The following is a 14,473-nucleotide window of genomic DNA, read 5'->3' on the forward strand; positions in this document are numbered from 1 at the left end:
TTTACACATTGGGCATGATAGTGTGCTTCCCATTTGACTTTTTGTTTTTATTTCATTTTGTCTTTCGAATGTTCTAAAATTTACCAATTTTTCTTAGTTAATAGAGTCTTTGGTCCGATGCAAACAAAAACATCACCAAATCTTTAGAAAGTGCATTAAAACTAACAAAGTATTTTATTTATTTGCTTTGGAAGCAATCTATAACCATGCCCAAATTTCCTCATTTTAGTCTTTTTAGTCTTCACTCAGTGTTTGTTCTTTTAGTGTAAAACAAATTTTCCCATGGTTTCTTCTTTAAAATCCCATGCCAGTTTTCAGTGGTTTAAATTTGTCTGACCAACTTTAAAATATATAACATTTTATTAATTCTTTGAGAACTTATTACAATGTATTTCGTCCCTATCAATACCCCCTAACTCCTCCTAAATCACCCCCACCCCTCTCCTCCTTCCAACTTCATGTCTTTTCTTAAAAATGACCTGTTGTGTCCATTTGAGCTGCCCGTATACACCTGAGTGTGGGGCCATCCACTGAGGCATGATGGACCTATCCAGGACCACACGTTGAAGAAAGCTGCTTCTCCCTTCCCGCAGAAGTCATCAGCTGTCTCTAGATCCTCAGACCTGGAGGCTTGTTAAGTCCCTGCCCCTTTCTTTATTCAGTCAGGTTTTAATTGGTGACTTGCTATCATGAGCAATGGCTTCTTTTCTTCTTGAGACAGGGTGCCCAGGCTGGCCTGAAGTTTGTTTGTCTCTTGCTTCAGACTCCAGAGTGCTTGGATTACTGGCCTGCACCTTCATACCTAACTATTTTCTCTCCCTGTCTATTTTTCTCCTTTTTGGATTGTTTGAGATAGAGTTCCACCCTGTAGCCTGGGCTGGCCCGGAACTCACTATGTAACTCACTCTGTCCTTGAACTCATGGCAGTTCTCTCTCTCTCTCTTTTTTTTTTTTTTTTTTTTTTTTGGTTTTTCGAGACAGGGTTTTTCTGTGGTTTTGGAGCCTGTCCTGGAACTAGCTCTTGTAGACCAGGCTGGTCTCGAACTCACAGAGATCCGCCTGCCTCTGCCTCCCGAGTGCTGGGATTAAAGGCGTGCGCCACCACCGCCCGGCTCTCATGGCAGTTCTCTAGTCTGCTGGGATTACAAATGTGAGACACCACAGCTGGCACTTTACATTTTTTAATATTAGAGCATTCTTTATCCAGTATTTTTACTGAATTTTCTCTGCTAACCCTTAATGCTTCAATGACCTCATTTTGTCTTATGGCTTTAAGATCAGTTGTACATTGATATTGATCTAGGAGCCAATAACTTGGATGATGTCATTAGTCTTATGCAAGGCTTTCCCTGTACAGTTATGGCTTGCCAGTTTCCATCCCTAGCATGGACCACATACTACTCACAGCATTAAGCTTCCTATTCCAAATATTCAGGTACCTGGATGCTGAATAGGAAATCTAAATTTCACACACTGAAGCTGAACTCCTGACAACTTGCTCCTTTAGCAGTGCATCGGTGGCGTTTCAACAAGAAATTGGAACTGCTGTGTGTGCTATGGAATGACATATTTATTTATAGGAATCAGGCTCCACACGATCATAGGAGACGCAAGGGAACTGAGCGGTGGGAGAAGACAGTTGAAGGATAAGAGCGCAGAAGCCATTATCCACCAGGGATCACTAAGGGAAGCTACTAGAATCTATGAAGGGCTGTTGCTTCTTTCTCAGAGGGAGAGCCTGATTGCATGGCAGGCTAGCAGTGCAAAGCAAAAGAAAAGCGGGGCATGAAGCAGAAGACATCAAGGATCATTAGGAATGTACAAGGTTTAACTGGGACCAGTGAGAACAAGTCTGTCTGGTCTCACTGCCTTGAACTTTGATGATAGAGGTAACCTATAGAAGGGTCTAACTCCCTTCTCATTGATCTGTACAGAAACCTGGCCCTGGATTCAGGAAAGTTGAGGGAAGAGATCCAGCGGGAGCTGAGGTTCCAGCTGTTGCTTACCCTTGCCCCATATCATCCATCACTAGAGACTGTTAGAAGCTGCAGTGGTATCTGACACCTGACCCAAACCTTCAAGGTGTAATGGCTGATGTTCCAATTCTACTTTCCAGATCTCAACAGTGTTTATTTGATCACCCCTGGCCTAGAACTGCAGCAAGCTATGAGGCTATCTGTCAGTCTACATCAGTGGGCAGATCTAGAGGAGAGGAAGTAAGGAAATGGCCCTGTGTAAGGTAACATGGTATGCAATTCTCCAAGGAGCATCTCCATCTTAAGAAATGGCAATTTCATCATGCTAGGAGTCGGGGGTCTTATTTAGAAAAGTGTCTGTTCATGAACTGTGTTCATTTATGTCTGATTGTTCATTCATTTCTTATTGTCAAACTTTAACAGCTGGTTGTGAATTGAGTGTAATAGTCTTTTGTCAGTGAAGGTTTGCTTTTCTGTATTCATTTTGGCAAACCCTCTGAATGGTAGGTATTCTAAACATTAATCAAAAATCAATTTGTTCAATTACAGGTACCCTTCTAGCTATGGAGGTAACCAAATTAGTCAAAAAGAATTTTAATTTTTACAGGGGACCAATGGTAAATCAGCTAATATCAAAGTATTTTCTTTATATAGCTTTAAACAAAAAGAGTACTCTGCAAAAAATAAGCAAATTCATATCATTTACAGATGACCATACTGGTTGAGAACTGATTTTGCCCAGGGTTGTTTGCTTAAGGCAATGGAGCTCCCATTCACCACTAATGGTGTTATTTAGGTTTGCTCCCCTGGTTTTCACTAAGATCCTTTTGTTCGATGGGAAATGCTAGGTCATAAAATAGAACATGTATAAGAAAATGAATTTTCTTGTCTCATGAGAAAAATACATATCTCTATGAACTCTAGGTAGAAGAAGATATTTGGCTGCTCTATAAATCATTTTAGTTATTTTTTTGTTTCAGAAAAGGAAGATGGACCCAAAGGAAATCAGTTTTACAAAACGTGTTCATCCTTCTCTTGATCAGAGGTGTGCATTTCCTGTTTTGAGGCTTTCCACAGAAGATTAAAAGTTGATCTCATGGCCTGAGTTGGTTTTTCCTGTCAAACAACAAAAGAAGAAAAAAGAAAAGAAAAGAATCAGTCAAGACATAGTTTAGGAGTTTCACCTGTTACTCCCATATGACAGCGCTTTTGAATCTGTGAGGTCTTGAATGTTCACTATTAATGCCAACAAGTTCTGACAGGTCACCTGTAAGACTCCCATCTGTAATCATGCAGATGGACTTAGGAAGGGCCAAAGGAAGCTGTCAGGGTGGGCTTTATTCTTCCAGAGAACCCAGGCTTGATTCCCAGCGCTCGTGTCAGGCAATCTGTGACCACATCTCCAAGAGGTCCTATACCGTTTCCTGGACTCCATGGGCGGCCACACCCATATTACATATGGTAGACACAGACAGAAGACACACATACACAAATAGAAATAAATCTTTAAATCTAAAAAAGAAAGGAAAATATAAGGGAATTACTCTGTTTTGCTCATAGTCCTAGTAGAGAGATACAGATGAGAAAAATAAATGGGGATGGGTAGCTAGACCAAGTTTTGAGACTTTTGGGAAAATGGGGGAGGCAAGGGCTGTTTCCAGGAGGACCACAGAGTTTGGAGGTTAACATGGGAGAAATAGAATTGCCTAGAGTTACACAGACACGTACAGATTCAAGCCTCAGAAGCTTTGTCAGACTCGTAGCGATTATCTTGAGGGATGCTACAGGAATGCTCTTGTGTTTGTATCATCCAGGCATACAAACACTGCACATTCCTAGCGTGCTTTGTACTTCCCAACGTCTGTTCACCGTGCCTTGAAACCAAAGAGGATGACCAGCAGGAGTCCTGTCATTCCCATGCCCAAGAAGAAGGCCAGCAGCAGGAGACCTACCTCAGACTTAGTACCTCAGCTCGCACTACTCTCTTAGCTCAATTGTCATGTTTACTTGCCACATCAACAAAATATTCAACTTTGCAGACAGAGCCTGAGGACACCCTAGGGACCTCATCTGTTGGACAGACCTCCAGGGCTCTTCATGTTTTAACAGGTCTCAGAGCAAAATGTGAGCACCCTATGGGGGGAACGACTGGAATTTCAAAAACGTGCAAAAGACACACGCACAGGCCAGCCTGAGTACAGGCCTTAGGCAACAGCTTCTTGCCTGATTCCAGGGGCCTTGCTCCAAAGTCACGTCTTCTCCGGTTTGATATATCAGAGGTCAGAATCGAAGTTTCAAACTAGGGGCTCTGTGAACAAATTCCAGAAGGTCTTTCCTGAGATCTTGGGGATCTTAATTACTTCGTTTTAAGGGTGCACAGTGTAGGAGGTGAGAAGCCACAGGGTATCTGAGGAGACACAAAACACATCCTGAGGAAGCAGACACATTTCACCTACCTTACTACTTTCTCATTAAATGGAAGAAAAAAAACCACCACCATCCAGGAAAAGACCATGTGCCATGAGGAAGGTGGGATGCGGGGACAAAATGAGTCAGTTGGCCAGACCCACAGTCTATGGCAAATTGGCACCCCTGGAAAGCCACCAATTGACCAGGAAATCATGTCACTAAATCTTCTTTCCCCACGCCTGAAGACCAGATGCCATTTTCCAGCCATTTCCATTTGTAGTTTCTCTGATGGTGTGATACTCCAAGGATCTGTGGATTATTAAAGAATGAAGAAGTCAACTGATAGGTTAGCCCATGCAGAAAAGGCAAATCAGGATCACACAGGTCCCCATTGCTGCTGGTCAGTCTGCCCAGTGGCCCAATAACCAGGTGAGTTTCTTTTGGAAAATTAGAGTCTTAATATCAGGGTTGGTAAAAAAAAAAAAAACAAAAAAAAAACAAAAAAAAAAACGTTCTGGAATTCATTTTAGAAAGAACAGGGTTTTTTTTGGGGGGGGGGTGATCTCTTCAGTGAACATACCCACCCCTGCCTATCTGTATTACTATCTCATTCATTTTTATGAGTCCTGATGAGCCTGGAGAGTGACGTCACTGTTGTCAGTGATGGGGAGGTTTGACTTTTCTTTCATTAATAAGAATTTTCTCCTGAGTCACAGCAGATGATTTACTGTCTGTCAGGAAGGACCTTAAACTCATAATAGTAGGTCCTCCATAAATAGAAGCCATACGTCACAGAAGATGGGAACGGCCTCCTAGGGCATAGAGAAGCGAACATTTGCAGAAAAACTAATCAAAATTGTTCCACTTGATGGTGCTTGACGTCATCCTCTGGAGCAGAGCTAGTCACTGCAGTCACCTGGGAAGAGCTGAAAAACAGCAGCATGTATTCTTCAGAAATTCTGCTTCAAAAACCATGCTGGTGACTGCGTAATGGTCACTTTCAAAACCTTTGTAAGTCATTCTATCTAATATACTAATACAATTGAAAACCAACCTTAGGTACTGGCCATACCATGAACATGCCGTTTTGTCTGATCTTGGAAGCTAAGCAAGTTTAGCCCTGGTTTAGTAGTTAGATGAGAGAAACAACCTTAATAGTTTGATTGCTTTTCCTATTTCTATTCACCTCTTCTAGACCAAGCTAGTCCAGTTTCTCTATATCACAAATAAAAGTACATTTATTTATTCCGTGTGTGTGTGTGTGTGTGTGTGTGTGTGTGTGTGTGTGTGTTGGGTCTGTGTGTGCCACTATTTGTGTGTAGAGGTCAGAGGTTCTCTCTTTCCAGTATGCGGGTCCCAGGGATTGAACTCAGGTCATCATGTGGCAAGTGCCTATACCCGCTCATCTATCTCGCCAGTGTAAATGATTTTCTTAGGTGCCCAAACTAGATCTAATGACAGGGTGTGGCAACAAAACTTGTAATCCTAGCACTTGGGAAAACTGAGACCAGAAGATCAAGAGTTCACGGCTGTCCTGGGCCACACTGCAGCAAGACCTCATTTAAAAAAAAAAAAAAACAAACCAACCAAAAATGGCTGGAAGATGGTACAGTGGGTAAAAGTGCATTCTGTGCAAGCACGAGGACCTGAGTTTGAATCTCCAGAACCCAGAGAGAAGTAAGACATGCCAACAGGAACGTCTGTGACCCATGGCTCCTAAAGGGAGAGAAAGGATTCCCAGAAGCCAGAGGGACAGTTAGCCTGGCATATGCAACCGAAAACCAGCTGACACCCTGCCTCAGGCAAGGTGGTAAGCAGACAGTGACAGCCTTGGGCTGTTCTCTGACCTCCGCACGAATGCTGTGGCATTCATGAGTCCACATATTCTCCCTCTCCCCCCCACATATCCTCCCTCTCCCTCCACATTGTCCCCTTGTCCCCCACATACCTCCCCCCGAAGTCTTAGAACTCATTCTCTTTCTGTCTTCCATTTTTTTTAAAGGAATCATTTCTTTTAATTGAATACTTCATTCAGACCACATCCCCTTCTGGATGCTTTTCAGGCAACCATTTGGTCCCCACTTCTCAAGAATGTTACAACTGACTGTATTGAGTGAGCAGGAGCCCCAAATCAGGCCTTTGAAACTGTAAAACAAGCAGCACCTTCCCCCAAACCACCCTCTCCTTTCACTTAGCAAGGAACGGGGAGTTAAAGGATCCAAATTCTACTTTCCAACTGTAGACACCCGAGAACCTGGATGCACTGCAAACAGCACAAGCTAGCATATCAGAGATGAAGCAAGGCAGCCCCTACACACTTCAAGGCGAGGCTCTGATCGCTCCTCCCACAGGAACGGCCTCTACTTAATTTCCCAAAGACTTATAAAATCTACCAAAAGGAACACAATGGATCAGCATAAGTCGGCTTACTCACGAGAGACTTTCTTGAGTAACAACTTTTGACTGTTGAGAATGTCACGTTTTTTTTTTCAAGGCAGCAAAGTCCAGGGCACTCGAGAGGACAGTTGAGCAGCAACCTAGTGTGCTGGGGGTAGGTTTATGTAGGGTGCAGGCGCACACCACACACACCGCTTTTCTTCAGGGTATATGGCAAGCCGCCAAGACCCCTGATCATCAAGGTAAGTTATTGTCTATAGGACAGAGCGTAGAACAGCAGAGGGAAAGGTGCTTTCGTGGAGGGCTATCGGAAGGCGGTTATTGTGCAGAAAGTCCTGAGGCTTAAGCAAAAGGGCGGCGGCAGCTGGGGACTGGGACTTCTAGATACTTGGCTACTGCTTGGTGGCAGCAGAGGCCTCAGTGCCAATTGCTTCCTCCACCGATTGTGCTGGCTCCTCTTCTTCCTCCACTTCGTAGTAGCCAACCTCGTAGTAAACATCCTCGTCCTCCTCCTCCTCCTCCCCATAGTAGTCAATCTCGTAGTAGATGTTCTCATCTTCCTCCTCCTCCTCATAGTAGAAGTCGCCCTCTTCGTAATAGTCGCTCTCCCACTCTTCAGCCCCTTCGTAGTAGACATCGTCTTCCTCTCCCTTCACATAGTAGCTATCGTAGTAGTTATCCTCCTCCTCCTCACTCTCTTCTTTGTCCTCCTCGCCCTCCTCGCCATCTTCGTCCTCCTTGTCCTCCTTGTCCTCCTTGCCCTCCTTGCCCTCCTCGTAGAAGTTTCCCTTGTCCTCATCCTTGTTCTCACCGTTGGCCTCATTCTCCTCTTGGGGATAGACGGCTGGATACGTCTGCACGCACTCCCGCATGGCTTGGAACTGCTCTACGCAATCTGACCCCTTGATTTCGTCCGTGCTGTAATGGAAGCAGGCGAAGGCAGATTTGAAGGATTCTCCACAAGGACCGCTGGCCATCCCCCCAAAGCACGGGCAATTCCAGTTAATTTCTCCACTTGGCAGTGTCAAGCGGTACTCCTCATAGGGATCATTGGGGTCGTCGACCACCAGCTCTGCGTTGCTGGGACTTTCGTGGTCTTCTTTGGTCACAAATATGATTTGATCCTTCCCTTCCTGCTGGCAGTAGGCCATGGTAGCTCTGGGTGTTGGTGCTCAGTGCTGCTGGTTGCTACTGACTAGCAGCTTCAAGTTCACAGCTCACTGCTCACAATGCTGGAGGGAGTGGCTGTCTCTGTTACACCTTCAGGCTGTGACCTCCTCCCTCTCTGCTCCTCGGCCTGGAGGCGTGGAGGGCGGTTCTAAGGCCCGCAGATGCCCGCCCCTTCCAGGCCGGCTCCGCTGGCCCTCAGTATTTTTTCAAAGGAAAACATAATCCCCTGCGGTTTTGATGAGTACTCCTCAAAGGTCCATGTGTAAAAGTTGGGTCCCCAGCGTAGTGCTATTTATTGGACGGTTCCGGTGAATCTTTAAGCATTCCTGTAGAAACGACTGGAAGACCCTTAGGTTACTGAGGGTATTTCCTGGAAGGGAATAATGAGTCTGAACTCATCCAGGCCCTTTGCATCCTGGGTCATGGTGTGACCACGGTTTCTCTGGTTATGTGCATGTGTCACCTGTCACCGTCATCCACTGGAGCTGCCCAATCTTAGGTTTGAATCTCCAGAACCATGAGCCAAAATAGAGCTCTCTTTACTTCCTAAGTTCCCTGGATCAGGCATTTTGTTGTAAAGCTGTCTTATGCGATTCTTCTTTATCTGTACATGAGCTAATTGCAAACTTGGCTGGCATAAGCTTGTTAAAATGAACGTTCCCGGCTTCCGCAACTGAACATGATTGTTGGGTAGGTCAGTGGAGGTACTTGGAAGCTGAATTTTAAAGTAGTTCACTGATCAATAGGAACAGGACAGTTTTCTAATTTGGAAATAAAGAGGTTGTGGATATAAGTTAGAGGAAGTAGGAGTTCTTTAATGGCAGCACAAAGGAAAATGGGTATTTCCTTTCAGTTATTTTTCTTCTGATGCCAACTCTGCTTTATCAAAAGGTAGGCCTGAACTGCGAGCCTGTATTTCTTATTTTGTTTGATTACTGTTGTTTTAAAATTAAAGAGGTGGTCCTTAATGTCCCTCCACCCCCCCCCCAAAAAAAAAACCCATGGACATGCCTTTTATTTTTTAATTTTGCAAGTAGAATTCAAACAGTTAGAGCTTCCAGAATGGACAATGACTTGGCGAGCACTGTGACCCAGAACGATGACATACAGCCTAGCCCACAGTCATTGTGCTGTCCAGCCTAAGTCTGGAGTTCCTGGGGGGGGGGGGGAGCGAAACCACTGAAGGCTTACGTGACTCAGCTGAAGTGCAGCTCAACCATCACTTGCCTCAAAAGCCCTGACTGAGCCCGTGACTCACAGAGGCATGCTCTTCAATTCCACGCTCTGAGACATCTTTGCTCAGGGACGGTGTTGAAAAGCTTCGGAAGGAATCCGAAACTTCAGGCTTGACATTCTGCTCTTTCACCTGCTGTCAGTACAACTATGATAAAGTCATTGCGAGTCTCACATCCACAGCTGTACAGAGGGGACAGTGCAATCCATCCTACCTAGCTAAGGAGAGTGGGCTCCCCCCATTTCACAAGTATTACCAAGATCGGTCGGACCTTGAGCTGGCTGACAGCCACAGGGGCGGGGTGGTCCCTGAAGTGGTTGCATCCTGAAACACCACCAAGGGTGGCTGCGGTGAAGTCAGGAGCCTTCTGTGGCACAAGACTTGGGTTTTCTTCCACAGTAGTGATAATGGAACAGCTTAGGCAGCTGGCCAGATTAGAAACCCGGAAATATTTATGCGATGAGCGAAACTAAAGCAACCAGTCAGTCATTTGACACATCTGCCCAGCGCTGAAAAGACAACCTTCCTTCCTCCCTCTCTCCCTTCCTCCCTCTCTCCCTTCCTCCCTTCCTCCTTCTCTCCCTTCCTCCCTTCCTCCATCTCTCCCTTCATTCCTTCCTTTCTCCCCCACCCACCTTTAAAACTAGCATGGTAGCAGAAGCCTGTAATATTAGAATTAGGAGACAGAGACAGGAGGATTAGGAGTTCAAGGCCAGCTTCAGTTAGGTAGCAAGTTCTGGACTATCCTGGGTATGTGAGGCCCTGTATCAAACAATAAGATCAAAGGTTCTAGTCAGGTGACTCCGTGGGTGAAGGCACTAGCTGCAGAAGCCTGGTATCCAGGACCCTCCTCTGCTGTGTTCTGCCTTCTTCTCTCAAGCCTTTGCTAAGCTCGGAGCTCACTGTTCTTTGGCTAGGCTGGTGGCCAGCACACTCCAGAGAGCCTCCTGTCTCCCTCCCACCCAAGCACCAGCACTATGGTTACAGGTTCACAGGGTCACACCTGACGTTTTGTGGGGGTGTGGATAATCTGAACTCCTGTCCCCATCCTCGTACAGCGAGTGCTCTTACCCACTGAGCCATCTCCTCAGCTCAGCTTTCTTTTCTTTTTAAAGGAAAGATTACAGATAGTATCTTCATAGAAAATTATTTTTGAGTTAGCATAAAAAGTTTCACTGTGGGATTTTCATGCATACTTTTTTGTTGATCTTTATAACTGCTTTAAATATTTTTATTTATTGTGTGGCAATTTCATACATGTATAATCCTAACTTTTGTCAAAAACAGTAATTGGAAATGAATGTTTCCTTTTCACCAAACAGTGATGGGAAAATTGGATGCCCATATATAAAAGAATAAAGTAAGACATATATCTCTTACTCTGCACAAAAAGAGGAATTCAAAATGGATAAAAGCTCCCAGTATAGGGGCTGGAGAGATGGCTCAGTGGTTAAGAGCACTGACTGCTCTTCCAGAGAACCCGGGTTCAATTCCCAGCACCCACATGGCAGCTCACAACTGTCTTAAGATCCAGTTGCAGGGGATCTGACACCTTCACACCAATGCACATAAAATAAAGTTAAATAAACCATAAAAATGTTAAAAAAGATCCCAGTATAAAACCCTAAACACTGGAACTTCCCAATGAACATATAGCGAAAACAGTTCAAAATACAAGCATAGGCAAACACTTTCTGAAAAGAACCCCAGTTGTACAGGAAAGAAGTTCAGGGGCTGACAAATGGGATTGGATGAAATCAGAGAGCCACCATAATTTATTGCACTCCTTGATTGATTTATTCGAATAAAAAAGTTATCAAGATTATTAGGTGCTGAGAAGCTGGCTTAGTCAGTAAAGAGCATGTCGGGTGAGCAAAAAGACCTGAGTTCTGATCCCTAACACTCACACAGCTGAATGCTGTGTGTGCCTGTAATCCCAGGGCCGAGGAGACAGAGGTAGGAGAATCCCTGGAACTTGCTGTTTAGCTAATCAGTGAGGCCCAGCTTCAATGAGAGACTCTCAGAAAATAAGGTGGTAGCTTTGTTCATGTGTTCTTTTGTGCAACACCAATATTATTCTTTCCCCAGCACAACTAACCAACAGCTCAAGGAGAAACAGTTAAGGATCATGAAAACGCCCTGTTGTTTATGAAGATCTCCCCTAGAGTTAGTATTTGCCAATGGTTCTTGTCTGCCTGCTTATTCTTGGCTATGATGGTTGCCGTATGATCATTTCCCACAGTTCCTCTTTTCTGAGATTCCGCACTGAATACTTATTAGCCCTTGACATTAAGCTGAAAGCAAGCCCTCCTTCTCTCCGTTTATCTGCTTATCTGGCCAATCAGAACAGACATATGTTCCTATATTTCCATGGCTTTATAACTTAGTACTGAGCTTCATAAGTTTGCTTTGGTGCTATGATTTGCCTCCTCTGTCCTTGAAGAAGGACACCATCTTGTTTTTTTAAAATATTTATTTATTTATTATGTATACGATATTCTGTCTGTGTGTATGTCTGCAGGCCAGAAGAGGGCACCAGACATCATTACAGATGGTTGTGAGCCACCATGTGGTTGCCGGGAATTGAATTCAGGACCTCTGGAAGAGCAGGCAATGCTCTTAAACACTGAGCCATCTCTCCAGCCCGAATGTCTGCATCTTTTTTCCCCTGTCACTTTCTTCCTTCCTAGCACATAAAAAATATTCTATGCTCCCCTTATGTCTACCATGATCTGTCCCAGAAAGCAGCAGGATCAAACAAACCTCTGATAAACCTCTGACATCCACAGCTGGTTGCATCTGAGACCAGCCTTCTAGCAGTCTTGTGTGTGTATGTGTGTGCAGACACGCGTGTGCACGCGTGTGCGTGAGAGACCAAGCATGCATGCATATGGATGCCATAGACTGGCATCTAGTGCCTTAATCGACCACTTTTTAACCCCCTATAGGCGATTACAATAAAGCAGTCCCACACTAGCTCAGAATGGAGTGTAGTAAAGGGTTCTTTATTTAGTACATATGGCCACACCCAGGGTGTGCCAGTATCTTAAAGGCTGAAGGAGTTCCCACAGCACCCCCTCCTTTTTTTGAGACAGGGTTTCTCTGTGTATCCCTGACTGTCCTGGAACTTACTGTGTAGACTATGCTGGCCTCGAACTCACAGAGATCCACCTGCTTTTGCCCTCCTCCATCCAGGTCTAGGAAGGTGAGCATCCAAACTGGCTAGGCTCCCACAAAGCCAGTACATACAGTAGGATCAAAACCCAGTGCCATTGTCCTTGGCTTCTCAGTAGTCCTCATTGTCCGCCATGTTCAGAGAGGCCGGTTTGATCCCATAGTTTTTCAGTCCCCAGTCCAGCTGGCCTTGGTGAGCTCCCAATAGATCAGCCCCACTGTCTCAGTGGGTGGGTGCACCTCTCACGGTCCTGACTTCCTTGCTCATGTTCTCCCTCCTTCTGTTCCTCATATGGATCTTGGGAGCTCAGTCTAGTGCCCCAGTGTGGGTCTCTGTCTCTATCTCCATCCATCGCCAGATGAAGGTTCTATGGTGATATGCAAGATATTCATCAGTATTGCTATAGGATAGGGTCATTTCAGGTTCCCTATCCTCAGCTGCCCAGGGAACTGGTTGGGGACATCTCCATGGACACATGGGAACCCCTCTAGAGTCAAGTCTCTTGCCAACCCTAAAATGGCTCCCTTAATTAAGATATATAGTTTCCTGCTCCCATATCCACCCTTCCTCCATCTCAACCATCCCATTCCCCCAAGCTCTCCCCATCCTCTCCTTCTCACTTTTCTTTATGTGTTTTAAATGTTAGCCACCTCTCTGAAGTATAGCTGGCCAAGACTTGCTACCATTTTGTAGGCTGTCTCTTCACTCCGGCAGTAGGTTTCCTCTGCTGTGCAGAAGCCCTTTAATTGTATATGATCCCATTTGTCAACTCTTGAAGTTATTTCCTGTACTGTTGGGCTCCTTCTGCGCTCTTTCTTGAAGTGTTTTCTGTAAGGGTCCCTCCAGCAGCTTCAGTTTTTATATTAAGATCTTTATAGAATCATTTTAAAAGGACAATTTAAGAAAGGGTTTGGAGGACTTGCAGGTAGGAGACTGGAGAAGGAAATACTACTTCCAGATTGAAGTCTGGAGATCTGCACAGGCTGTCCCCACACCTGCATCCCCATGCTTATCTGGGTGTTTCAGGAAGCCAGGGAAGTCCTGGGGTATTACACGGGCCCGGAAAGAGTTCTTTCCTGTAGCCAGATTGGACAAGCATTGCAATAGCCAAGCATTTGGTAGACTATGTGGACGAACGTGCCCTCGGTAGTGACTGAAGGTTGCTCCTATCTGTGCTAGCTTCACAGAGTTGAAAAGCTGGCCTTGAAGGACTCAAACTATTTCCACAGAGCTTCAGCCTAGCGAAGATTTAGTTACACAATGCTAAAGAAGCCCTTTTTATTTAAGCAGAACGACCCAGCTCTGAACAATGGCCCTAGTGTCCGGCATCTGATTAATGACTATCGTGGTTCTGTGGGACTATTCTCAGGAAACACGCGGAAATGTTTAGGCCTCAAGGACTGTGGTCTGTGAGATTTGCAAAAATGGAGGGAAGAGGAGAAGTGGATGTGGGCTGATGCTAATACGGGGCTCTTTGTACGGGTTTTTAGTTTTGTATCTCTCAGATTGAAATTACTAAAATTCCAAGTTAATAGAAAAAAATTTGACGCTTCTCATATTTCAGAAACACATAGAATTTGTTTTATTTAGATCATGTTATGGTGGTGCTCAATCTAGCTACGGGAAAAGTATATACCTTTTAATTACCAACTGTTAGACAGAATAGAAAAGAGCATCGAGAGGGAGCCTATAAAGGCAGAGAGTTGCAAAAAAGGAGAGAAATTTAGCAAATAGCTCTTCACAATCGTGATGGACATTTGAAATCCCTTTGATTGGGAGTCATTTCCTATGGTTTACTTCAGTGAGAAATTTTCAGATGTACTTTCTTCTGATCTGGTGTTCCAATTTTTTATTTTTCATTTTCATTTTTTCAAAACTACCTATATATGTGTGTGTTTCTGCGTGGGTGCATGTGCACGGTGAGCTGCCCAACCACCTGTAACTCCAGCCCCAGGGGATATGACAGCCTCTTCTAGATGCAGACACCTGCACTCAGGTTTTCTGCATCATCAAGCCATCTCCTTAGCCCCCCCCCCCCCATTTTTCTTAAATTTCTATTTTGAGATAGGATAGACTCACCATGTAGTTCTGGTGTTTGGAAAAGTCTGAGTC

The 14,473-nt window shown here is 44.7% G+C and overlaps 1 protein-coding gene and 1 long non-coding RNA gene across 2 annotated transcripts; both read right to left on the reverse strand.

Annotated features, from left to right (window-relative positions):
• Positions 1–2,699: 2,699 nt before the first annotated feature.
• On the reverse strand, positions 2,700–6,864 carry LOC121445644. The gene is made up of 3 exons (XR_005973976.1): positions 6,820–6,864; positions 4,433–4,694; positions 2,700–3,092 (listed from the first exon to the last, which is right to left on the reverse strand). It is a non-coding gene; the product is annotated as an uncharacterized LOC121445644 (long non-coding RNA).
• Positions 6,865–7,029: 165 nt separating this feature from the next.
• On the reverse strand, positions 7,030–7,972 carry LOC121445642 (mitochondrial intermembrane space import and assembly protein 40-like). Its single transcript, XM_041647791.1, has one exon. It carries the CDS (start codon positions 7,931–7,933, stop codon positions 7,175–7,177), a length of 759 nt encoding a protein of 252 aa, XP_041503725.1. The 5' UTR covers positions 7,934–7,972; the 3' UTR covers positions 7,030–7,174.
• Positions 7,973–14,473: the final 6,501 nt, after the last annotated feature.

Source organism: Microtus oregoni, unplaced genomic scaffold, assembly GCF_018167655.1.
Source record: "Microtus oregoni isolate MIOR12 unplaced genomic scaffold, Mior012 000236F_ref0000158, whole genome shotgun sequence".
Classification (NCBI taxonomy): Eukaryota; Metazoa; Chordata; class Mammalia; order Rodentia; family Cricetidae; genus Microtus; species Microtus oregoni.